Genomic DNA, 26,574 nt, shown 5'->3' on the forward strand with positions numbered 1-26,574 from the left:
TTAAAAGGTGATTTAATGCATTCATGGAACTGAGGTTTTCACTGACTATTAAATAGGACAACTAAGTGGAATTTCCTGTTTCAAAGGGCAGTTTTTCTCTGTACACCAGATCCTGAGTAGGCAGCTGTGTAAAGCAGGGTTTTTTATGAATACAAAATGAAGAAGGGAGAACCTTCTATGCTGCTCTGAGCTCCTTGAAGAAAGTGTAGGATAAAAATATACTAGGTAGGTCAAAATTGGCAAATATAGCTGACAGCTGTTTGAAACAGGCTACTGGGCTCGATGGCCCAATATTGCTAGTCTAATCTAGCAAGAGTTTTATTATGCTTTATTAAATCAACATGCCAGTAATCACTGAGACAAAATTCCCTTTGTTTTACTGGTGCCAGATTATAAATAGAAAATATTCATGTATACTCTTTCACATTGTTTCACGGAAAAATTACTTGCAAGTATGAATATTTTGGGTTATATCTGAAATACTCCAAACAGAGCTCCATTGTGTCCTCTGACACTGCCTCCAGGGTTCACAAGATCCTTACAAACTGATATTTGGTGCATTGTGGGGATCTGCAGTGGGAGGGAGGAAAATCAGTAATTTAAAATGAGTTTACTAATTTGTGTAGTCATGACTAGTTGATTAATCTGTCAGTTTGGAACTTAATGTGGCATCTAGGTATACAAAACTTCAAAATACGTGGCAAAGAATAGGCCTTCTCTTTCAATTAGTGTACATTTCTGTAGCTGTAAGGATGATTATTAACCTGTGTCACCAAGGACTTCCAGCTTCCAGTTTGGGCTAGCTGGCAATGTTGCTGCTTGCCCTGTGAAGAATTCTTTCTTTTAATTGTTTTTAGTTGGTTTAATCTTCTGGTTCTGTTCCCAAGGTCACTGCCTTGATCTGTTTTATCGTGAAGTAGCTGCCTTTGACAGCCTCAAAGGTTTTGATTCTTTTTATGTGTCTGTTTTTGGTTTTGTTCTTGCCAGACATTTACAGCTTGTGCTCCACTTCCAAGGAGTACTGTTTTAGCAGGGGAGTAGTCTTTTGATTGTTCTCTGCTCTGTTGAGTGTTTTATTTATTTTTTATTTGATTTATATAACACCCTCCCCGCGAGCGGGCTCAGGGCAGTTTACATCCATATCATTAAACAATCATTTAATAACCGATTAAAACATCACAGATCATACAATCATATACTACCATGTAAAATAATCTGTTCAGATGTCAGTCATATTTGAATATAGCAGTGGCGTCCTAATGTGAAATTAGAAACAGGCCACTGGTGGGGGTTGGCCAGGAAAAGGGAGGGACGTCCACCACCTCAACTAAAAGCCCGGTGGAAGAGCTCCATCTTGCAGGCCCTGCGGAACTGTAGTAAATCCCGCAGGGCCCTGATCTCATATGGGAGCTCATTCCACCAGGTAGGGGCCAGGGCCAAAAAAGCCCTGACCCTGATTGACACTAGACGGACATCCCTGGAGTCGAGGACTACCAGAAGGTGTTGATTTATGTCCTACGGGGCTTATATGGGGAGAGGCGGTCTCGAAGGTATGCTGGCCCCTGGCCGTGTAGGGCCGTGGTTGGACTAGATGACCCTGGAGGTCCCTTCTAGCTCTATGATTCTATAGGCAAGCACCGGCACCTTGAAACGGATCTGGAATTCAATAGGCAGCCAGTGCAGTTTGCGTAGCACTGGGTGGATATCAGCCTGCATAGGTGTTGACATCAATACCCGTGCTGCCGTACTCTGCACTAGCTACAATTTCCGGAGCAGAGTCAAGGGCAGCCCCACATAGAGTTACAATAATCCAATCTGGAAGTGACCATTGCATGGGTCATTGTAACTAGGTCCCAGGGGGTGAGATACGGGGCCGACTGCCTGATCTGCCTCAGATGGAAAAAGGCAAACCTTGCAGTGGTGGTGACCTGGGCCTCCATAGAAAGGGAGGCATCCAGGAACACCCCCAGGCTCTTCACCCTTGACATTGGCACCAATGGAAACCCATTGAAGGTTGGGAGCCTGATTCCCTGACTCAGTCCCCCACAACTCAGGTGCAGGACCTCCATCTTTGATGGATTTAACTTCAGTTGGCTCTGTCGTAGCCATCCAGCCACAGCTTGTAACGCCTCGTCTAGATCTCTTGGGGTTGTGTTCGGGCGGCCGTCCATCAGTAGATAAAGCTGGGTATCATCTGCATACTGGTGACAACACAGCCCATACCTCCGGATAATCTGGATGAGGGGGTGCATATAGATGTTAAACAACATGGGGGAGATAATTGCTCCCTGAGGCACATCACATTCTCCAGTAGTCCTGGGAGTGGGGCAGTCCTGACTCCTGGGATCACAGCTTCTCCTCTCTGCAGGCAGGGCCAGTTGAAAAATCTCAATCCCAGAGGGGAGGGGCGTGTCCTCTGATTCCCCAGTCTTACTGGCCCTGCCTTCAGAGCAGGACGTGCCTCGATGATGCCCTATGAGTACGATTAATCCTAGTAAAGAAGAAGAAATAAGAAAAGATCCAACCAGGAGGGGAAGGACTAGTCCTCAACCCCTCCAGGCAACTAAGGCTTGGCTGCGGCGAGGCCAAGAAGCCTTTTTTTGGTTCCAACGGCCCTGGGAGTCCCCGGTGACCGCGGATGATCCCCGGCACTGCACAGGTCGCCTTCCTTCGGGTAGGCTGGACCTGCCCCCTCTCCACTAGCCCAGAGAGAAGGGGAGGCAGTGGCAGATCCAGGGAAAGAACTGCGGAGAGACGAGGGAGCCCCATTGGTCCTCCGCTGGCTCGGAAGCTCCGACCTCACCTTGAGGGGACATTGGAGGACATACTTTTCCTTGACCAGCCATCTGAGTCAAGGTAAGGAATGGCTGGGGTGTGTGTGTGAAGGACAGACTCTCCTATTGGAGGGATGCCTCAGGGAATGGAGCTTAGCCAGCTCCCCCCCCCTCAATTGGGGCCCCTTGGCTGACTAGCCCATTTGTCAGGGTTTTTTTTTAAGGTTTGACAAATCCCAGGGGTCTGGGCTGGCTGAAAGAAGAGTCTCTACTTAGGAGGGTCAGTAGTCCCATTTATGCAGACCTAAGGAAGTCGGCTGGTCCCCCCCCCCGTTTCCCCCCCTCCACTGGTGGATCAGAGTAAAGGGGACTGTCTGGGAGAGGAGGGGACAGTTAATAGAGGAGGCAGAACAGCTCTGAGGGGATTTTTTCCCTCACCCCTATTTATTGCCATCTCTTTTGAGTTTAGTTTATGGCGAAGAAGTGGGGGTGTTTTAAAAGGTGTGTGGGCTGTGGCTGCAAAATTGCCCCTCGAGATGGTCACACACTTTGTATTTTGTGTCTCGGAGAGGCCCATCGCCCAGAATTGTGTCATTTTTGCTTAAAATTCTCTAACCAGACACGCAAGAACAGGGCAGCGAGACTCTGGGTTGCGCTTTGGGAGTCCGCTTTAACGCCGCCCTCAGTGATGATGGCTTCTGAGGCACCTCCAAAACCTCATCCGACAGTGCCTCCATCAACATCTATCACAATTTCGACACCGACGACAGCTCCTAGACTGAAATCGGCGTCAGATGTGGGTCCTTCTACTTCCAAGCATCTTCTGCCGAAATTGTCATCTTCGGCTTCTACGCCGTCTAAAAAGAAGAAGAACAAGCATGAGAAGGAGAAGGGAAAATCCCACAAGTCTTCTGCTAAGGCCGCACATAAGACTCATACTTTGAGCAGTGTAGTGCACAGAAGGGCTCTGCGTTACCCCCTTCTCAGCGGGTGCAACCCAATACTGAATGCCCTCCAGCACCGGAGCAGCACGTCATCGGCGTACCAAATCCAGTGTCTTCTCGGCCTAATGGCAGCTACAACGGCAGTCCTTTGTTTCGCCGGGTTGCGAATGCAGCCTTTGCAACTTTGGTTCCTCAGGTGCTTTGATTCCCTAAGAATGAACCAATCTGTTCACCTTTCCCTGTCCGAGGAAGCTCGGAGCTCCCTGCAGTGGTGGACACTGCCAGACAACCTCACGCAAGGTGCTCCTTTTCATCCCCCCATGCCTCGTATGACTCTCACTACCGATGCTTCTCTGTGGGGCTGAGGAGCACACCTGAATGGCCTCTCAGTAGGCCACAAGTGGGATGCTCTGACTGCAACCCATCACATCAATTTCCTGGAGCTCCTGGCAATCAAACTAGCCCTTCAGTGTTTCCGACCAGTTCTCGCAGACGAATGTGTGGCTGTCCTGACTGACAATACGACAGCTCTCAGCTACCTCAACCAACAGGGAGGAACGGTCTCCCGCAGCCTTTGCCACCTTGCTCTAGAGCTTTGGATTTGGTGCATATCTCTGGACATTTTTCCAATCGCGTCTCACATTCCAGGGGTCACCAACGTACATGCTGACCTACTCAGCAGAGGTCTCACTCAGCACCACAACTGGGAACTGAACTGGACTTACTTACGTCCAGTATTCCAAAATGGGGCACGCCTTACATTGATGTTTTCACTACACGATGGAACACGAAATGCAGTCTCTTCTGTTTCAGGGGAGGTTGAGATCCCCACACTTTGGGGGACGGCCTTCTTTACCCGTGGGACAACAGTTTCCTCTACATGTTCCCTCCTCTACCGCTTCTGCTGAAGACTGTTCAAAGACTGATGAGGATTCACACACGATATATCTTAGTTGTCCCTTGGTGGCCGAGGCAACCTTGGTTTGCCAACCTCTTCTCACTGGCCGAGGGTCACTATCATCGTTTCCCACTGGTCCCAGATTTGCTCCTGGCGGAGGGCGGGGCTCTCCTTTTCCATGAAGTGCACAAACACAAGCTCATGGCCTACCTCGTAGACAATCAAACTTTTCTGCTCGAGTCTCCGCAGTCTTGCTGAATGCAAGGAAGGACTCCACTCACCGCTCCTATCACGCAAAGTGGTCTCTTTTCTCGGCATTTATACAGCCCTCCACTGTCTCTCCATCTTCGGTAGGCCTTGATCGAATTCTAGATTTCTTACTCTTGTTGGCTGAGCAAGGCCTCTCACATTCTTCAATCAGGGTCTACTTGTCTGCAGTTTCTGCCTACCATTCGGATATTGAAGGTTTCTGTTTTTTCACACCCGGTTTCTAAGACGTTTTTGAAGGGTCTTCTTCGTTTATATCCCCCAATCCATACTCCAGTGCCCTTATGGGACTTGCCACTGGTCCTTTGCCACCTGATGAGGAAACCCTTAGAGTCGATGGTGACCTGTGATCTGAAGTATGTCACATGGAAAACTGCCTTTTTGGTGACTATTATGTTGGCCAGGAGGGTAGGTGAACTCTTGGCTCTTCGTCACAACTTACTGCCATTTTTTCAGCTTGCTCTTTCTCCTGGATGGTGTGAGACTGGTGCCTGACGTCTCCTTCCTTCCCAAGGTGGTTTCTGAATTCCACCTTCATTCAGAGTTTCTCTTACCGAACTTTTTTCCTTCCCCCCAAAATGAAGAGCAACGTCTCCTTCATGCGCTGGATGTTAAGAGAGCGCTGCTGTTTTACCTTAACAGGACACGTTCAAGTAGGAGGGACAATCAGTTATTTGTCTGCTACACCACTCATTCTGCACGGCTAAAAATTTCAGCACAACGTCTCTCAAAATGGATTGTTGAGACTATAAAATTGTGCTACCTTTTGGCTAACTGGCCACTGCCTTTGCCTGTATGTGCACATTCCATGAGTTCCATGGCTATGTCTACAGCCTTCCTCAAGGGTGCTTCCTTGTCGGTGATTTGCCAGGCTGCGACATGGTTTACTCCATCCACATTCATCAAGCACTATGCTGTTGATGTTGGTGGATGTCACAGGGTGGACCTTGGTTGTTTGGTCCTTTCATCGGCAGAGCACTGAGCACATGACAGCACCCACCTCCAGGTGAACCACTGCTTTTTAATCTCCCATAGGTGTGATGCACAGAGACCACGAAGAAGATAAACAGGTTGCTGGTGATCTTCGAATGGTCATCTGTGCAGTCACACCGCCCGCCCTTCCTTCCCCACTGCTGTCGCTTCAGTACTTTTTCTCTGTTATTGGCATGACAGCAGTCAGAAGGAACTGGCGGGATGTCCGCGCCCCGCCCACTTGGGCATGCGCAGTGAGGTTCCCGCACATGCTCAGGGTGGAGGTGCAAAAATCCCGTTGTGAGCTTTGTACAACACTGATCGGATCAGCGCAGGTGCATTATCCCATAGGTGTGACTGCACAGATGACCACTTGAAGATCACCAGTTACAGGTAAGCAACCTATTTATCCAAATCCCTACACAAGGAAGCAAGGCTGCTGATACGATGGGCGGAGGAACACCTATTATCGGTGAAGGCAATTCACATAGCAGGAAAAGGCAACTCAGTAGCAGATTGGCTGAACCCACGAGAAGTGGATCAGTTGGAGTGGAAACTGCAGGGAAGTTTTTCTGTAGATAGGTCTTCGTCTCAGAAAGGCAGAAGTAGACCTGTTCGCCACAGAAGACAGCTGTCAAATGAGCCAATTGCCAATTCTTTTTGCAAACAAGAAGTCAAAGAGCTCTGGGGACAGACGCCTTGAACTGCACCTGGCCACGGAAGCTACTGTATGCCTTTCAACTGGTTCAACTTCTGCAGAGGTTCCTACAAAGAGTAGTAGAAGAAAGGGCAGAGGTCATAATAGTAGCACCCTTCTGGCCAAGGAGAGCCTGGTTTCAAGAGCTGAAAAAGATGGCAGTAATGAAACTGTGGCATCTGCCCTTGAGGAACGATTTACTGACTCGGGGCAGTGGTCCATCCCCATCCAGAGATGCTCAGCCTCATTGCCTGGAGGTTGAGCGGCAACAGTTGAATACCATGGGATACTCAGAGGGGGTGGTGGAAACTATGTTGGCATCCAGAAGGGGATCTAAAAATAGAGTTCAGAATGTCAGCGCCGAGGAAAAGATTTCTACCTTGACTCTGAGTAGGTGGTTCAGGGAGTGTATTATAGTGGCATACAAAGTCGAGGGGTTGGACCCACCTCAGGGCATCATAGTGCATTCTCTGAGGGGGGTGGCAAAGTTGTCAGCCTAAAGGGCATTTCCATCTCTAGAGATGATCCGTAAGGCTGCCACGTGGAGGTCCTTGCATTCCTTTACCAGACACTACCGAATTGATAAGTTAGCTTCGGCTGAGGTGGCCTTTGGTAGGAGGGTGCTGCAGCATGCCATGTTGACCAGAAAGCTGCCACCCTGGGAGGGCATGCTTTGTTAAGTCCCAGGAGTCAGGTCTGCCCTATTCCCAGGACCACTGGAGAACAGAAGATTTGTCTTCACTTACTGTAAAGCTTCCTTCTCAGTGGTCCAGGAGTGGGGCAGTCCTCCCCTCTCTTGAGGGCAGCAGTGTCTGTGGTCCATGGGATGGTGAGGATGAAAGGGTATATACGTTTTTTTAAAAGGGGGCAATCAGATGGTGCCAGGACACTGTAATATGGGGTGGAGAGGCCTCAGAATGCTGGAACAGGGGTTCTTGTTATGTACATAGTTAGGGGGAGTTTCTGCCCCTCTCGGGGAGGAGGAGCCCCTTTTTTGTCTTTGTGTACAGTTGGTTCAGGGAGACATTCTTTTTGAACTGAGAAGACGGGGCTTTAATTTGTTTTTCTCCCTCTGAGGTGGAGGACATCTTGGGTGTTTCCCATTATCCAATCAGGGAGGCAGGAATCAACTTTCTTTCTCTTCCTTTGGAGTGGGAACACCCTAACCTCAGTTCCTTTCCTGCCTTGATAAGGAGAACACAGTTTTGCAGCTAGTTCCTAGCTGTGGACTATTTTCTCTTCTTTAACTATTCTTTCTTCCCATTTTTTCCTTCCGTTCTCACCTTCTCTTTAAAAAAAAGCCTTTTCCTTGATTCTTTCGCTTTTTTCTTTTTGCCTCTTCCCCTCTGAGGTGGGTGGGGATTGGCTTTGTGGCAGTTGCTAGTCTTCCGAATAGCCATGGAGCGAAGAGGATCCCTGCCGATGGAATCCTTCTGGGACGCCTTTCTGGAGGACGAAGAGTTAATGGGCACCCAGTCGGGTGCCGCAGGGATCGACGGATTTGGAGCCAACATGCTTGTGCGACTTGTCTCACCTACTGGCAATGACGTCTTTTGGAATGACTCTCCACCCCATGGGAGGAAGCGGAGTCGCTTCTCCCCCACAGAAGCTCCTGAGCCTTGCCTGAGTCCCTCAGAAGAGAGCGGCAGCCATTTGGGGCGGCAGCAGACCTTTTGGCGGGAAACAGCTGCGGTCGTACTGAAGATCCAAGAGCCTTCCAAGAGCCACACATTGCCAAACTCCAGGCTGCAGACTCTTTTTGGGGGCAGCCATTGGTGAAAAAGAACCCCCATGCAAGTTTTGGACCAGATCTTCACTGTGGTAACGTACCCAGTCTCGGGAGTGCCCCTTTCTCTTTAGAACTCATGGAGCTCTTGAAACAAACAGAGCTGAAATGTTTAGTTCCTGCCAGATGGGAGCCATGGGTTCTGTCACACCCAGACCTCCTTCCCTTTCTCCATCTCAACCACCGCAGACAGTCCCTGATCCCAGGGGGAGAGCCTGGTCGACTAAGGCTGCCCAGAAGCAGGTTCCAGGAACCTTTAGAGTTGACCAAGAGTTCGCAAGACAGGTTGGTCACTCAGATAGTGAGGCTGATGAGGTAGAGGATGACTGTGTCCCAGAGCAATCCCTCTGCTTTTTTAAGTCTGAGGGCTTCCAATACCTTCTTACCAGGGCACTTGCAGCCTTTGAACTGTGGGACACTCCCAGTGGGGAAGACACCTCCAAGTCTGGCACTGACATTCTGGGGGGGGGTTCATCTTCTCTATTTCCAGTCAGCATGGCGAGATTCACACGCAGATTCCTGGACTTTAGAAATCGTCTCTCGTGGTTATGTCATCGAGTTCTGGAGGGACCCCCCCCCCCCCCCCATCACCTCCCCTTTACACAAGAATACAGCCAGGAGGGAAATAACATCCAGAGCAATTTCACATCTCCTAGACAGCTGTGCCATAGAACCGGTTCCTCCATTTCAGAGAGGCCAGGGAGTCTATTCCATCTTTTTCACGGTGCCCCCTAAAAAGAGCATTTGTTGGGCAATATTGGACTTTAAGTACCTGAACAAGGCCATCAAACTCTGCCACTTCCGGATGGAGATGCTGAAATCCATCATCAAGGTGCTGCAGCCTCAGGAGTTCCTGTCCTCCCTAGATCGCACATACCAATACTTCCACATCGAAGGTACCTCAGATTCTGTGTTGGAAATGAGCACCTCCAATTCAGGGCTCCACGGGTATTTACCAAGATTCTAGTCAGCCTCGTGGCCCATCTGAGGACCAAGGGGATTCATGTCCATCTGTACCTCTATGATCTCCTCATCAGATCCAGTTCCAAGGAGAAAGCTATGTTAGACATGCAGCAGACCATAGGTTGTCTACAACAACATGGTTTTCTCATCAACATGGCCAAAAGCTTCTTGTCCCCTTCCCAGAGGCTAGAACATCTGGGCATGATGATCGACATCAGACTGAATTCACTGTTCTTCCCAGATGAGAAAATACAGAAGACCAGTCAACTGGCCACCTTGATTGTCAAAAACCCAACAACGTCCTTACTGACATTGACCAAGATGATGGGCCTTTTGATCTCGAACCTCGATCCTGTTCAGTGGGGGAGGCTCCATGCAAGATCGCTCCAGAACCTGTTTTGCCCTCACCAGACCCAAGTCATGGAGAAGCAAGACATGACTATCAGGGTTCCACTTTTGGTCAGGGAGGGTCTCACGTGGTGGACCCAAGTGGACAACCTGCGTCAGGATAAACCATATTACATTCCCACGGACCTACAGTTATTTACAGGCACCAGCCTCTCAGGTTGGGGAGCTACCCTGAACAATGTTCCAACTCAGGATCTTTGGTGCCTGAACGAGTCCTGTCTCCTGATCAATCTGCTAGAACTACAAGCTATCCATCTAGTGCTGCTCCACTACAGTGCTCAATTACAGAGTCAGCGTGTTCTGATATGCCAAAGCGTATCTGAACAATCGGGGGCTCCAGATCTTCGAAATTGCACCAGGAAGCAATGATGCTCTTCATCTGAGCGGAAGTCCATCTGGCGTCCATCAGGGCAGAGCATATCAAGGGCGATCTCAACATTCAGGCAGACTGGCTCAGTCTGGAAAGCATCCAGCCCGGGGAGTGGGCTCTGAAGAGGAAGCTGTTCATTCTGGTGGTGTGTCAGATCTTGGGTCCAAGTACTCTTGCAACACTCTCGAGGTAGCAAGATTTGCTTATTGAGAGTTACAGGTCATCCAAGCATATACAGAGTTCATGTTGGAACTGTCAGCCCCAGGCTAGGGCCAAACCTGTAAGAGTGTGGGACCACCTCTGGTTCCTCAAGTGCCCAATCATCCATTCCCATATGGCCCACCAAAGCTTCAAGCTCAACTCTGTGGCCACCTCCAGCACCAGCAAACTAACCGTTATATTATCTATGCTGCAAGGTCATGCTGACCACTACAAGCCTTAGGCCAGCAAAACAAAGATTCACACACACACTCACTCCTAAAGAATGCACATAAACTAAAGCAGTGGGAAAAATCAGAAGAGGAGGAAATAAGTTAATCCTTGATTTAACAGAACATGGAAAACCACCCATGACAAGCGAGGCATGAGCATGACAGGTGGACCCCTTTGGCTTGCTTTTAGTGGATCTCTTTGTGTCTCCTCTCAACCATCAACTTCCAAGGTTCTTCACACAGTTCTTCCACCCAGCAGCAGAGGGCACAGATGCCCTAACGCCCAGGTGGTCATCGGGTCTCATGTGCGCCTTTTCTCCCATGCCAATAATACAGCGACTTCTACAGCTGATCATCCAGTAAAAGGTGGAGATAATAGTTGTGGTTCCTTGGTGGCCACGTCATCCTTGGTTCTCCACCCTCCAACGGTTGTCGACGGCACAACCTCTTCAGCTGCCACTGTCTCTGGATATATTAGTCCAAGGTCCACTCTGGCACCCTCATCCAGCATAGCTGCAGCTGACCACATGGGGGTTGAATGGAATGCTTTCTTGAGCCTGGGCTATTCTCCAGATGTTATGGAGGTTCTACTGGCATCCAGAAGGGAATCAACCATGAGGATATACAATGGATCCTGGAAAGCCTTTCACAGATGGTATAGGAGAAAAACAGTAGATCCTTTGCATCCCTCTATTCAATCAATTCTGGATTTCCTTTAAAACGGTCTGAAATCCAACCTGAAGCCTGCCAGTCTTTGACAACGGATTGGAGCTCTGGCTTCAGTCATCCTGATAATAGAGGGGGACTGTATATCAGCTCATCCCCATATTCAGAGTTTCCTGAGAGGAGCTGCTCTTCGTTCTCCGCCACTGGTACATAGGTTCCCGACCTGGCGGCTCCACACAGTTCTCTCGGCACTCATGAAGGCACCCTTTGAACCATCAGAGACATTCCCCTGAAGTGTCTGAGAATGAAAACTATTTTCCTGGTGGCTGTGACCTCAGGCAGGAGAACCTCAGAGCTTGGAGCCCTATCTGCTAAACAAGAACTTTGTATTTTCCACAAAGACAAGGCGGTACTGTGGCTAGATCCTATGTTCTGTCCCAGAGTTTCCTCTGGGTTCCATAGAGAGTAGGAGATATTTCTTCTGTCCTTCTGTCTGAATCCTCCACATCCCAGAGGGAAGTCCTGGTATACCTTGGATGTGCAGAGAGCCCTTAAAACATTCTTGATCCAGAGCATATTCGAAAATCAGAAGCTCTGTTCATCAACATTTCTTCTAGTCTGGGAAAGCGTATGTCCAGGTCGGTGATCAGCCTTACCATTCGACAGTGCATTGCTGAGGCGTACAAGGCTCTTAAACTGGAACCTTCCAAGGGTGTCCCAGTGCACTCAGTCAGAAGTGCAGCCACCAACACAGCATTCGCTAAACAAGCCTTAGTGATCTGCAGAGTGGCCACCTGGTCATCTCCACCTTCTTTCGTCACTACAAGCTCGATGTGTACGATTCAGCTGATGCAGCATTTGGAAGACGTGTACTGCAACATGTGATAGAAGACAATGGCAGTGCCCCACCCTTATTTTTTCACGGCTCTGGGGGAGCCAAAGATGTCCTTCGCCTCACTTACCATGAAGGGTCCGTCTCCTCTGAGGAAAGGAGGACATCTTGCCCCTGCATTGGCTTTGCCATTGAATGAATGGTGCTTCTCTGTCTTTTGCTGCTGCTGCTCTGCTGGCTCTGTTCCATTTTGTCAATGTTCTCTTCAGCTTTTTTGTGTTTTTTTTCTTGTTTATACTTGCTGTTGCTTTCCACTCCTCTCTTCTGGTTTGGGGAGTGTGTTTTCTTAGGGTGAGAACTTCTGTTGGTGGAACTGCTTCTCGGAGTACCTGAACTGAGGTTTGGGTGTTCCCACTCCACAGGAAGAGGAAGAAAGTTGATTCCTTCCTCCCTGATTGGGTGGTGGGAAACACCCAAGATGTCCTCCTTTCCTCAGAGGAGAAGGACCCTTCACGGTAAGTGCCAATGGTCATTATGTCCCTGCACTTACATAGAAGTCTTATTTTTACAGAAGTTGGCAAGTGTGAATAACATCCTGTGGAGACATAACATTTTAAGATAAAATTTATTTTGGTTAGTGTTTGAGTTTTTTTAGTTGTAAGAAATACGGAACCATTTTTGTAAGTATATGTTGAAAATGCAGGTTACATATTTAAATGAATGTCGTAACCTTTCAAAAATCCTCTGGATTTCTTTTTATAGGTATGTTGATTTGATATATGTAAATATTAAAAAATTGTGCAAGTCTAGGATGCTGAAATGTATTCTGATTTGTAAATTTGTAAATTACATTTGATGAGGTGCATATGGCTCCTGTCCCATCTTCCCTGGAGTACAAAATTGACTGTCTCTGGCATGAGACAATCAGTTATCATCTGTTGCTGCCATTTATTGTTTTAGTATCTGATGACTTTATCTTGTAAGCTGCGCTGAGCCCACTTGTGAGGTAGGACGAATGATAATCCCTTTTTCCAGCATGAGATGGGGAGATACCCCACAATGATCATAAAGTCTCTGTTGACATTTTATGTTGGGATAAGTTGTTTAGCCTGATGGGACAGATCGTTTTTCATCTAGCTGCTCCATTTGCAGTTATCATTTACGGAGTTTGTATCTTCTGGCTGGTGCATTACTTGGCAAAAGTGATATCTTTGAAAACTGGTAACATTTGCTAAAAATTAGAGTAAAATACCTCCTTTGGATTAAATGTGGTTCTTTACATTTCTACCTAGGTGATCGATTTAGGTCAGTAATTGATGATGCTTGGTGGTTTGGAACAATAGAAAGCCAAGAGCCTCTTCAACCTGATTATCCTGACAGCTTGTTTCAGTGCTACAATGTCTGGTTAGTAACTTTGTACATAGAATTTTATTTTACTCTTGTCATACATCTTCATTTAATATATTTATACCCCACTTTTCAGCCACATTGGTTTCCAAAAGCTAGTTTACAATTAAAATCCATGACTTATAGGTACAAGCATGTCATCCTAAGTGCCTTTTCGGTGGCAGCTCCTACCTGGTGGAATGAGCTCCCAGAGGAGACCTGGGCTCTGTGGGACCTTGCGCAGTTCCGCAGGGCCTGCAAGATGGAGCTCTTCCGCCAGGCTTTTGAGTAGGAGCCGCCGCCACCACTGTACCACCATCGCATCGCCACCATAACTGGTGCAGGTACCACCGAGGTGCAAGACGGCCCTGGGACGAAGATTGGATGGCAGTGTTGTTATGGAACTCATGCTGCTGTTCTGGGCTTATTTTACCAGAACCCATCTTGGAATTGAGGATTGAAGTGACATCTAGAGCACCTGTACTTTATGTATTATTGGATTGTTTTAATCTGTTTTTAGTATTTTAATCATAGCTTTGTGCCCTAATTGTTTAATCTTGGCTTTGTGCTCAAATTGTTAACCACCCTGAGCCCGTTCTGGAGAGGGCGGGATATAAATCGAACAATAAATAAAAAATATATAAATAAATAAATTGTGGGTGGTTGAGAGGTAGAGTATTATTGGTGCTTGCTCATCTAGTTTCACCCCCCCCCCCCCCCCCTTTGTAGCCATTTCTCCTCTCCACCTCTGTCCTTTCTTGCTGGTCTATTCATTTTATAAATTTTAAATTAAAGGAGGTTTCTGAAATTCCAGGTTCTGTATTTTTACCCCACAGTTAAAGAAGCTGCACCAAAAACTGAAACATCTGCTGGGGTCTGGCAGAACACTAGCAGAAGCTGAAACTGTCATTTCCTAGAGGTGATGACAAGTTAGAGGAATGGTCTAACATCTGGAACATTCTTTGAGCTGTTTGTGGCTTCTGTTAGTTGGATCCCATGGTGTCCCTGTCTAAAGGCTTTGTTACTGAATATACATTTTGTTATACTGATGCCCATCCTCAGGAGAATTGTTGGCCATTAAGACCTTGCAGAACTCTGAGATATTTGTTGTCTTTACCTCTGATATATTTAATTATTACCTGATAGATTTTATTTTTGACATTCACTTTAAATACTTGAGGGGGACATTGCTGATCGGTTAAAATATTAACTAGAAATGCTAATAATAGGAAATTTGACTGTATTTTTTTCTTGAAGTTGGGACAATGGAGACACTGAGAAAATGAGTCCTTGGGATATGGAGCCTATACCAGACAATGGTATGTGTCTACTTTCCCCTAGATGTACAGAAAGGAGACAGAACTTACTGTGTACGTATGTGATAAAGTGTAAAGGTGTTTATACTCTAAAAGAAGGGGGAAAATAAAACAGAATTCCTCTTTACAGTGTTCGAAATGTTGTAGAAAATGAGATGGTTGGTTCCAAGGTACTGTCAACAGAGTTCTACTAGTGGAATGGAATTTTCCTGTCCTCCCTAGTTCCCCATCCTTGTATCCAGCTGGTTTTCCAGTATACTTTTTCTTGGGTACAGGGAACCTTAAGGGGCCAGAGGAAAGGAGCATCTGTAGAAATCATTGGCCTTTCTATTGGCAAGTGCATTACAGCAGTAGGAAATGATGCTGGGATTCAATTTATAGGTTTTATTTAGTGAATAAAATGATGCATTTTGTTTGGAACAAAGGTTTTACTTTTCAGAACTTCACTAAACATTTTGGGTTCACTGTTCCATAGGTATGTTAAATATTTGGATGAAATAGTTTGCAAGGATTCCCAAATCTGTCGTTGCTTGAAATGCAACTGAATGGGCACAGCTGAACTTGACAAACCATTTAGGTGATGTGAATATCAATGTAATTTTCAGTTCTAGTGCTCCCAGAGTAACCATCTTGTATGTTGGGTGGTGGAGGTGACTGTTCGTTTGCACTGATCAGGATAAGGTAACCTAAATGACATGGGGAGCCATTTTTATAAACAGTTTGCTGCATGGAATATTTTAAAAAAGCTTTGACCATAAGTCAAAATGAGAACCAGCAAGATGTAATGGTTAGCATGGCAGACTAGAATCTGATAGATCTGTGTTTGAATCTCCACTCTGCCATAGAAGCTTATTGGGTGACCTTGGGCAAGTCACGCTATCAGACTAACCTACCTCACAGTACAATTGTTGTGAGGATAAAATGGAGGATGGTAGAAGAGTGTTGTGAACCACTTTGGGTCCAAGTTGGAGAGAAAAGGGGGGTATAAATATCTAATTAAATGAGGGGAGATCAACAGAGCTACAAATTAATATTTTCAGATTAAACTTCCAAAAAGTAGCTTACATAAGTTGAATCCTGCCCTTATACTAGTAAGATTTCCTTTCCCTAAGATTTTATCTTTCCCTTATTAATATTAGGCTTCAAATACAGGTATTTAGAGTGGATAGCATCTAAGATATTCTTAGAATTGTCAACACCTAATGCATCCCAGGCTATAAATGGTTAGTGACAATATTTATTGTTCTGTTTATGTGGAATTATGACATTTAATTAAAAAAACAAATTAAAAACTCCTAGTTAATTGTCCTTTTAATATAAGGTAAAGAAATATGAGACTGCCTTATAAACCAGAACACAGTCCATCTAGTTCAGTATTACCTACTCTGGCAGTCACTTTTCAAGGATACAAACAGTTGCTTTCCCAGTTTACAACCTGAAAACCTTTGAAGTGGAGATGTTAGAGATTGAAACTCTTGAATGGTAGCCAGCATATGTAAACCTTCTTCCAAACCTTTCTGGATGGAAATGATGAACTTGCAAGTTCATGGAAGATGATACGAGATGCAATTTTAGTGCAAAATATATTTCATTTTTCCCCAGAATGGATTAAGTACCGATTACGTTGGATTCATTGCCCTTCACACTGTTGCTCTGTTTTCTTCATAGGGGTACAATATCTGCAGTTGTAATACTGATTATATCAGCTGTTAATATTTATCATTTGCTTTATTTCAGCTGTGTTTCCGGAAGAGCTTGGAACTAGTGTTCCTTTAACGAGTGCAGAAAGTAAAGCATTGATTTACAAACCTCTTGATGGAGAATGGGGCTCCAGGACCCGAGACGATGAATGTGAGAGGATAATATCAGGAATAAACCAGTTGATGACTCTAGGTAATAGTTGTTCGGGGAAGATAACATCTTAATGCGCTATGAGTTTCTGTTTAACATCTCATGTTCTTGTGGGCTTTAAAATTTTGCTATGTAAGTTTTTTTTGCTCTTAAAATGATTCTTTAAATTCAAATTTTTGTTATTTGGGATCATTTCACATGTGACACTTCTGCATAAAAACATCTCTATACAAGAAGCATTTTAGAGAAAGCAAATTTTATGTGTTAGTTATTAAATAAAATGGCCAAGTACCCAATCAGTAGTGCCACTTCTACTTGGCTCTTCTTACTGAAAAGCTTGCAAAATTAGGATATATCTAGTGTATCTTACGAATATTCCACTTATAAAATATATACACTTATGCTTCCTGTCTCCGGTGTTGTAGTAACAGGGTTTTCCCTCCTCATGTTTAGATATTGCATCTCCTTTCGTGGCACCTGTGGATTTCCAAGCTTATCCAATGTACTGCACTGTTGTTGCATATCCTACTGATCTCAGTACGATTAAGCAGAGACTGGAAAATAGGTTTTACAGGTTTGTTCTGAGTTATTTTTTTACTCTAAAATGATTCTCCAGACATTTTTCATATAAAGACAACTTCTTGGACAGCTTTAAACAGTCTTGAAGTAGTAATGCATCTAGCTGAGTTATGTACATCCCAGCTAAATGAACGTGATATGGTGGAGTAGTTTGGTTTTTTTCCTTTGTGTTAAGTTGCAGCTGACTTATGGTGACTCCATAAGTTTTTCAAGGGAAGAGATGTTCAGAGGTGTTTAGCCACTGCCTGCATCTATGTAGCTACCCTAGAATTCCTTGGTGGTCTCCCACCCAAGTACTAACCAGGGCTGGCCCTGTTTAGCTTCTGAAATCTGACAAAATTGGGCTCTCCTTAGCTACCCAAGTCAGCACTTCCCCTGACTTTTGATGAGGTCTTGTAAAAAGACTTCTGATTGCCCTGAGGACTCCTTAGTTTCCTGATTGCTTTTCTTTCACAAACATTCTTTGCAAGGCCTCTTTACAGTTTTATCCCTTTGAACCCTGTAGCTGTTTGTCTAGGGCACTTAACTGATGACATACTTTCTTTGGTGCATAAATCTTTCTTTGGTGTATCCAGAGTTCATGTAGATTTCCTATCTTCTATTCTCTTATGTCCTAGTATATTTTATTTTTTGTATGATATTATTTATTTAAAATTTTTATGTGCCTGCCTTGTTATGGGGCAGCCATTGGGAATGGGGATGCTGACAATAGGTCCCACTAGGAGGAATGAAGGAAGGCAAGGGATTCAAAATATTCTTGAGCTTTATTTAGTAAGTGTTAAGTCATCGTTACCAATTTGTGCCAGTCTTTGGTCTTTCTTTGGGGAAACTTTATAGGTATGGATTAAATATTTGGACGAACAATTTTGTAGTATCATTGCAATATTTATATTCCTTTTTCCATTTCAAAGGCGACTTTCTTCACTTATGTGGGAAGTTCGGTATATAGAATATAATACACGCACATTCAATGAACCTGGAAGTCCCATTGTCAAATCTGCCAAGTTTGTTACAGATCTCCTGTTGCACTTCATAAAGTAAGCTAATTCCAAAAGGAGAATTATTTTATGTGGTTTTGTCTATTCGTAATGTATAGATGTAGAGCATATAAGTTTACAGAGGAAGAGAGCATATAGTTTAATAAAAGAATTGAATTTCTCATTAATTTCCCCCCAGAGTGGTGCTTTTATAAATTTTGTGCTAGTCTTACAAAGTTTTACTTCCATTATCAGGAAGTAAGGAATGGGAAATACAGTTCCTGGTAAGTGTTTCAAAATCCTCTTTGAGTTAGATTCCTGATTGCTAATATCCTATAACTATATTTTATAGTAATATTTTAAGTCAATAAATATGTCTATGTGTTTATATAAACAAGTCACTTTTCTCTGGTACTCACAGTGTACGTGTTTACTGAGCAAAGTTTATGTGATCTATGTTTTAGTTTTGACATGGTAGTATAGTACATTATTTTTTTCACTATGTCCCAGAATTCTGATTTATTTCTTAGGTATTTGGTTCAGTATAAAATATAGCTTCAGGTACAATAGTGGTGTAGAAATCAGTTTTTCTATAATCACATTGCATGAAACTCTCCCACTGTCAAGGTAAGCCTGAAGATTTTCTGGCAACCGTGTGTTAAACCCTGGCATATCTAGAAAACTCCTTGAGGCACTCTCACTCCCAGTATAATTTTTTCCCTTAGTTTAAGATTGCTAACTTTTGACAACAAAATTGCAAGTACTTAGCACTTAAATTAATTGCTCTATTAGTTATTATTGTTTTATGTGAGTCCTGAAAGAAACACCTGCAGTTAATTATTTCTTGCATAGACATTGAGAGATGCAGAGCAATCTACATCTGAAGGTCTTCCTGCCACATGCTGTTCTCAGAATGTTCAGTGGGAAATGGTGAGACAAGAACTGGCATAAAATAGGGCATTAAGTCAGTCATTAACCTCTCTCAAATGGTTTAGTAATTTGGTGGGGAAGCAGTTATTAAACAAATCATTAATACATCTGATATAAAAAAGTATTGCCCTGCTTTTAAAGTTTCTGCTACAGTAGTTTACTCTTATGAAGTGTTCTAACTGATCTGGTTTTATTGCTGCTGATGTTAACGTCTTGGCAGCAAATATATTTTTCCAGTTATAATTGTATTTGTTGAAAGCATAGTTTCAGAGGGTAACCATGTTGGTCTGTGGTAGAACAGCTAGTTTTGAGTCCAGGAGCACCTTAGAGACCAACTGTCAAGTCCTGGATGCAATCACTCTCACAAACTCTCTTGTAGCAGCAAGGTTTGTTTATTAAGAGGTAGAGAGGTCCCAAGCATAGACAGCTTCTGTGTCAGAACTGGGTCCCAGATGCAGTTCTGCCAATATACTGAAAACAAGACATTCCACATATGCTAAGCGTCCAATCATTGCTCACATTTGGCCCGCCACATGTCTGCCCCTGCCCCCACCTCTAACACCTGCAAGCTAATTGTTATACTATCTAGAAGCTCCCCAGACTACACACAGAACAATGAGATCATATACTTCCAAAGGTGTTCTCAACACACTCGGGAGGCCCCTGTGTGAGAATTGTTATGAGCTGGCACTAACTAAGCAAAGCAGACAGCTGTACACATTCATTCCCCCCTCCCCCCCCCCGTTCCCAGCAGAGATGATAAACAGCAATGAAGAAGAGCAAGGTTGCATGCAACATAGGAATTGCAGAAGAATACATGTGAATCCATAACACAACCAATAAAATAAAGAAATGTGGGACCATAACCCCTAATGCAACAAAACATGAGTGCAAGAAACAGGAAATATTTGGTAAGTGAGGCCCGAGCTTGACACCAACAGGATTTGGGGGCATATGAGTTTTCAAGAGGCAAAGCTTCATTTGTGTCTGACAAAGAGGGTTTTGGCTCTCAAAAGCTCATACCCCCCAAAATCTTGTTGGTCTCTTAGGCACTACTGGACTCAAATCTAGCCAATAAAAGAATAGTAAAGGTTAGAGTAGAGCAGTAGGAAAGTTAACTTCTAAGCCATGTGGAGATGATGAGGGTATCGTGGATTAGGAACAATTTTTTCCAGGCAGAATAATTTTTAATTAGCAAATGTTTCTTTGATGACATGAAGATTTAAGTATAAGAATACAACAAACTGCTAAGTGTCAGGGGACCCATCTGAGCAGTGTGCTGTGTGACACAGGATGCTACAGCAAGAAGAGGCTGTCAGGTCAAATAAGCTTCTCTTGAGTGAAACTCAGGATCTTCTTCGTGGTCTCTGTGCATCACACCCTGGGATATAGTGTGCCTGCACCGACCCTGATCGGGCTCAGTGCACATGACTTGGGGAGGGGCACGACCATCCCGCCAGTTCTCTTCTGACCTCTGCGCTGGTAGGACCTTCTACGCCTCGGTTAGTAAAAAGGACTTTGGCTTCGGCCTCCTCTCCATTTCTAAAATTTGTAATTAGCTAGTTTTTCGTTGTAGTTTAGTTAGTTAGTTAGGAATTTCTTTCTTCAATTGTCTGCTTTGGCAGACTTTTTTCCTAATCCCCTCTTTTCCAGCCTATGGCCAAACGGTGCAGGGTTTTTTTTGGCGGTGCTGGAAGTGCAGCAGTAAGATTGTCCCCCCCCCCCGACGGACATTCCTTTTGTTTATTGTGCCTTGGGGAATCGCACCAAGTTGACTCTTGCGCCCACTGTGCCAAATTCTCCCAGCAAACGAGGAAGAATCAGGCTTCTAGACTTCATGTGGCGCTACTTGAACGGACTCTTTCACCTATGGCGTCATTGCAGGACACATCGGGACATGCCTCTATGTTGACCCTGGTGTTGGGGTCGATGCCTGAACGGTCTCCAATGCCAAGCCCACCTGATGCCAGTTGCTTGGTGCTGAAACGCCCGATCCCGGCATCGCAGTCCTCAGCCCATACACCAGCGAAAAAAATCCAGGTGGGCAAGGACGATCAGCCTGTCAAGCACAAGAAGCATAAGAAGGGCTCTTCTACCAAGACTCTGACACCCCTACGCCGGATGGCAGGGTTGAATACAGATGCAGCAGCTTCGCTTGACTCCTCAGGCTGTGGGCAGCTACCGGGTGTACCTTCTTCACCCTCCTGACGTCCCTTCCAGCTCATGGACTCTGAGCATGATATGGACCTGACGCAAATCTCCCAGTCTCTGAGTCTTCAGAGTCTACACTCGGACCAGGGAGTGGATACGGCTCACCCGCCCAAGCAGGACTCTGATGATCGGGATCAATCACCCGGACAGTTCCAACCTCCCTCCTGGGACTGATGCCAGTGGCAATACTTGTATGGGGCGTACCCATTCCCTGGTGGTATGCCCTGGCTTCCTCCGCGACCACCCATAGATTGGGACCAACACCGACACCGGAGTTCGCGAAACCGCAACTTTTGGTACCGATGAACAAGCTACTTAAACCTGCACCGTCGATACCGACACATTCCAAGGACAAGTCGGAACTGATACAATCGACAACGATTTGCCCGGCACTGTTCTCTGACCCTTCAGAGCACTCTGGCTCCTCTGAGGGTTCCCATTCTGGTGATGAGGATGTTCCCGTTCAACTTGAACAGTCCCCTCGCCAACAGGTGGAGGATGATCTTCCTATCTCTCTGTTGGGGGATGTTAAGTCTTATGGGGACTTAGTTAAAAGGATGGCCAACACACTGGCACTTCTGACCATCCAACCTCTACCCGTCGTTACCGACTCCGTCTTCGACATCGTCCAGATGGACATATCGACTGCGATCACCCTACCCATGAGGTCTGTCCTTTTACAAATGGCTAAACCTCCTTGAGCAGTGGCTCAAGTGGTTAAGACGCTGAACTGCAGGCTGTAGAAGGTCAGTAGTTCAGCGGTTCAAGACCCGGGTGCCGCAAGACAGGGTGAGCTCCTGTCTCTAGTTCCAGCTCCTGCCAACCTAGCAGTTCAAAAGCAAGAAATTGCAAGTAGATAAATAGGGACCACTTCGGTGGGAAGGGAACAGCGTTCCATGCGCCTTGGTGTTTAGTCATGCTGGCCACATGACCACGGAAACTTCTTCGGACAGCACTGGCTCTTCGGCTTTGAAACGGAGATGAGCACCGCAACCCTAGAGTCGGATTCGACTGGCTTTCGAGCAAGGGAACCTTTACCTTTACTTTTAAACCTCCTTGGGCACACCCTGCCTCTGTTCCTATCTCCAACAGAAGGGTGGACCATATGTATAAACTGCAGGAAATGGGAGGTGAATTTTTGTTCATTCATCCTAAACCTAATTCAGTGATCGTCACCTCCTTGTCAAAGGGAAAACGCAGCCACTCCACCCCATCTGACAAAGAAGGCAGGAAGCTGGACTCTTTTGGCAGGAAATTTTATTCTGCTGGAGCACTGGGCACCAAAGCCTCTAATTACATGACCTGCATGGGCAGATATCAGTATGCTCTTTGGGAACAAATGTTGGAATTCCTTGCGGCCCTCCCTGAGGGCTACAACCGCCAAGCTAGATGCATACAAAAGGAAGGTATGCTAGTGACTAAACACCAGCTTAATGTGGCCAAGCACAGTTTAGACATGGTATCTAAGACCCTCACTTCTGTTACTTTACAACGCCATGCCTGGCTACATGCCACAGCCTTGCAGCAGGACACTAAATCAATCATTGAAGATCTTCCCTTTGAGGGTGATGGGCTCTTCAGCTCTATGACTGATTCCGTCCTCCAGGACCTTGACAAAAGTCTTAAAACGTCCCGCAATCTGGGAGTCACGACAACCCCTAGGCAATCTAGAGGAAAGTCCTGGAATAAATCGTGGTCTTGCAAGCCTTCGTTTAAATCCTCTCCCGAACCACAGTGGCAGAGGTCTCCTGGCAGTTCTTCCTGTCCCTATGGGAACAAGACCAAATTCGCAGCAGCATCACAACCTAGGGCCATGCCCCAGAAATACCCCAACAGAGCCTTTGACTCTGATCCATTACCCCGTCTTCCCACCCGCCTTTCCCCTTACCTGTATGCTTGGCATCGGATAACATCGGATCGGCAGGTCCTCTCTGTGATCTGGGAGGGATACCTTATAGAGTTCATGCAAGTTCCCAACAGCTCACACTTCATACTCACTCCATCGTCACCTCCACTTCTGGACGAGATAAAAAACCTTCACAAGGATGCTATAGAACCGGTTCCAGTGCTGCAACAATGCCTAGGTTTCTATTCTTGTTACTTTATCGTTCCGAAGAAGGCTGGAGGCTTCCACCCTATCATGGATCTCAGAAACCTGAACCAATACATTGTTTACAAAACATTTTGCATGACAACTCTACAGTCTATCCTTTCCCTTTTAGAGAGGGGAGTCTATATGGTAACCCTGCACTTGCAGGACACCTATTTCCATGTGTCTATCCATCCGTCCCACAGGATGTTCCTCCATTTTGCGGTTGGCAGTGACCACTTTCAGTACAAAGCCCTCTCCTTCGGGCTCTCTACTGCGCCTCACGTTTTCACCAAGGTAATGGTGATCATTGTGGCTCACCTTCGGCTGCAGGGCATACAAATTTTCCCGTATATCGATGATTGGCTGTTGATCGCGGAGACCGAGACAACCTTGCTCGAACACATTACCTTAACCCTCAACACCCTACCAACCTTGGGATTGCGGGTAAATCTAAAGAAGTCAATGCTCACCCCCTCCACTCGAGTGCAATTAATCGGTGCAATCCTAGATTCGACACTCTGCAGGGCTTTCCTGCCCCCCAAAAGGGCAGAGGACATCATAGCCCTCATTGGCCTCCTCAGAAAACAACAGGTGGCTTCAGTGAAGCAGATACAACATTTATTAGGGCTCATGGCCGCATCTACATCTGTCCTGGTCTTTGCCAGACTTGGAATGAGACCACTCCAACTTTGGTTTATTCAAAAATTCCACCCCCAGTACCAACCTCAGTTCCTACGCTTCACTCTACTGGGACATGTCCTAACCTCTCTCCTTTGGTGGGAAGACAGGCAGAATCTATTGGAGGGAGCTCCATTCCACCGTCCGGACCCGATAGTCACCCTGACGCATCTCTCTGGGGCTGGGGAGCACATCTTCAAGGCCTCTGTGTGTGTGTGTGTGGGGGGGGTGCAGTGGGACCCTCAAGTGACACACCACCACATCAACATTCTGAAGTTACTAGCCATTCAGTATGTGCTAAGATCCTTCCACCACCTAGTGACCCACCAGATAGTTGCAGTTCTCACCGACAACACCATGGCAGTCTGTTAGTGTCCAGGAGCCTCTGTCAGTTAGCCACGGAAATTTGGAATGAGTGCCAGTCATGGGGCACGTTTCTAGTAGCAGCCTATCTACCAGGAACCCTCAATGTGCAGGCGGACTTCCTGAGCAGAGGAGGTGCGTTATGGCATGAGTGGGAGATCAATTGGTCATATCTATCCCCGATTTTCCAGAAGTGGGGCTATTCAGGTGTCGATGCATTTGTGACACGCGAAAACAAGAAGTGTCGCCTGTTTTGCTTCAGAGCAGGAGGAGATCCGCTCTCTCTCAGGGACGATCTCCTTTATCCGTGGACTCACAGATACCTGTTCCTTTTCATGCCTTTTCCCCTACTCACCAAGGTGGTATCCAAAGTATTATGGGAAAGAGCGCGTTGCATCCTCATAACCCCATGGTGGCCCAGACAGATAGTTGCAGTTCTCACCGACAACACCATGGCAGTCTGTTAGTGTCCAGGAGCCTCTGTCAGTTAGCCACGGAAATTTGGAATGAGTGCCAGTCATGGGGCACGTTTCTAGTAGCAGCCTATCTACCAGGAACCCTCAATGTGCAGGCGGACTTCCTGAGCAGAGGAGGTGCGTTATGGCATGAGTGGGAGATCAATTGGTCATATCTATCCCCGATTTTCCAGAAGTGGGGCTATTCAGGTGTCGATGCATTTGTGACACGCGAAAACAAGAAGTGTCGCCTGTTTTGCTTCAGAGCAGGAGGAGATCCGCTCTCTCTCAGGGACGATCTCCTTTATCCGTGGACTCACAGATACCTGTTCCTTTTCATGCCTTTTCCCCTACTCACCAAGGTGGTATCCAAAGTATTATGGGAAAGAGCGCGTTGCATCCTCATAACCCCATGGTGGCCCAGACAGCACTGGTTCCGCACTCTCCTGCTCATCTCCAAGGGCTCCTTCCTTCATTTTCCACCGGCGCCAGATCTCCTTCTGGCACAGGACAGGCAGGTGCTGCATCATAACGTGCCGCATCTGAAACTGACAGCATGGAGGATTCTTTGGCAGCACTCAGAGACCGAATAGACTTTGTGCTCTGTAATTGTCATAAGCCTTCTACTAGGGCTTCTTACGCTGGGAAGTGGAAGACCTTCCTGTCTTACTTACATCTGTTGGGGCTACCCCCTCCCCCCACTGATCTAGTTACAGTGTTTGGGTTTTTGTTATCACGTTTGGATTTGGGCCTCAGTTTTTCTTCATTGCAGGTGTACTTGGCAGCCATCTCAGCTAATCACCCTGAGGTGGATGGACATTCTGTCTTCTTGCACCCGAGGACCAAGCAGTTCTTGAAAGGACTCAGGCACTTGTTTCCCCTGTCCCGGGGCCCTTTGCCGGCTTGGAATCTCCCCCTGGTACTTACCAAGTTGATGGGCAGACCTTTTGAGCCCATGGCTACCTGTAACTTACAACTCCTCTCCTGGAAGACTGCCTTCCTGGTAGCGATTACCTCAGCCAGGAGGGTGAGTGAATTGTCAGCGCTCAGGTGTGACTCTCCGTACCTGACGTTTCATAATGATGGTGTTACCCTGGCCCCAGATGTCTCTTTTCTGTCCTAGGTAGTTTCGGAGTTCCATCTCCAAACAGACATTGTTCTCCCTGTGTTCTTCCCAATGCCTCAGAGCAATGAGGAACTTCGTCTTCACTCCCTAGACGTCAAGAGGGCTTTGCTGTTCTACTTGGACAGAATGCGGCCTTTCAGAAAGACCCCAGCTCTGTTCGTCTTTCATGCGTTACCTTCACAGGGGAAGAAGTTATCCTCTCAGCGTCTATCCAAATGGATTGTGGAGACGATCAAACTCGGCTATCTGCTCACTAAGAAGCCGCTTCTTGGTCCGCTATGAGCACATTCTACCTGGGCAATTGTGACATCCACGGCCTTCCTGCAAGGTGCGTCACTTGGTGACATCTGCAATGCGGCAACCTGGGCTGCTACTCACACATTTGTGAAGCACTACACCCTAGACATTCGTCTTCATCAGCATATGATGGTGGGATGGGCTGTGTTGCAGGCGGTACATGTCTAGGACCTTCAGCACCCTCCTCCAGGTAGGTGGTTATTGCTTTCTAGTCTCCCAGGGTGTGTTGCACAGAGACCACGAAGAAGATAAACAGGTTGCTTACCTGTAACTGATGATCTTCGAGTGGTCATCTGTGCATTCAC

The 26,574-nt window shown here is 46.2% G+C and overlaps 1 protein-coding gene across 1 annotated transcript in view; it reads left to right on the plus strand.

Moving 5' to 3' along the window:
- Positions 1–26,574, plus strand: part of PHIP (pleckstrin homology domain interacting protein) — a 154,644-nt gene that overhangs the window by 117,718 nt on the left and 10,352 nt on the right. The window contains exons 28-32 of the mRNA XM_015418910.1: positions 13,301–13,412; positions 14,652–14,764; positions 16,448–16,603; positions 17,015–17,135; positions 18,052–18,177. Of these exons, the coding sequence (XP_015274396.1) occupies positions 13,301–13,412; positions 14,652–14,764; positions 16,448–16,603; positions 17,015–17,135; positions 18,052–18,177 (628 nt within the window). The remainder of the gene's footprint in view (positions 1–13,300; positions 13,413–14,651; positions 14,765–16,447; positions 16,604–17,014; positions 17,136–18,051; positions 18,178–26,574) is intronic.

Source organism: Gekko japonicus, unplaced genomic scaffold (assembly GCF_001447785.1).
Source record: "Gekko japonicus isolate JY-2015 unplaced genomic scaffold, Gekko_japonicus_V1.1 scaffold2182, whole genome shotgun sequence".
NCBI lineage: Eukaryota > Metazoa > Chordata > Lepidosauria > Squamata > Gekkonidae > Gekko > Gekko japonicus.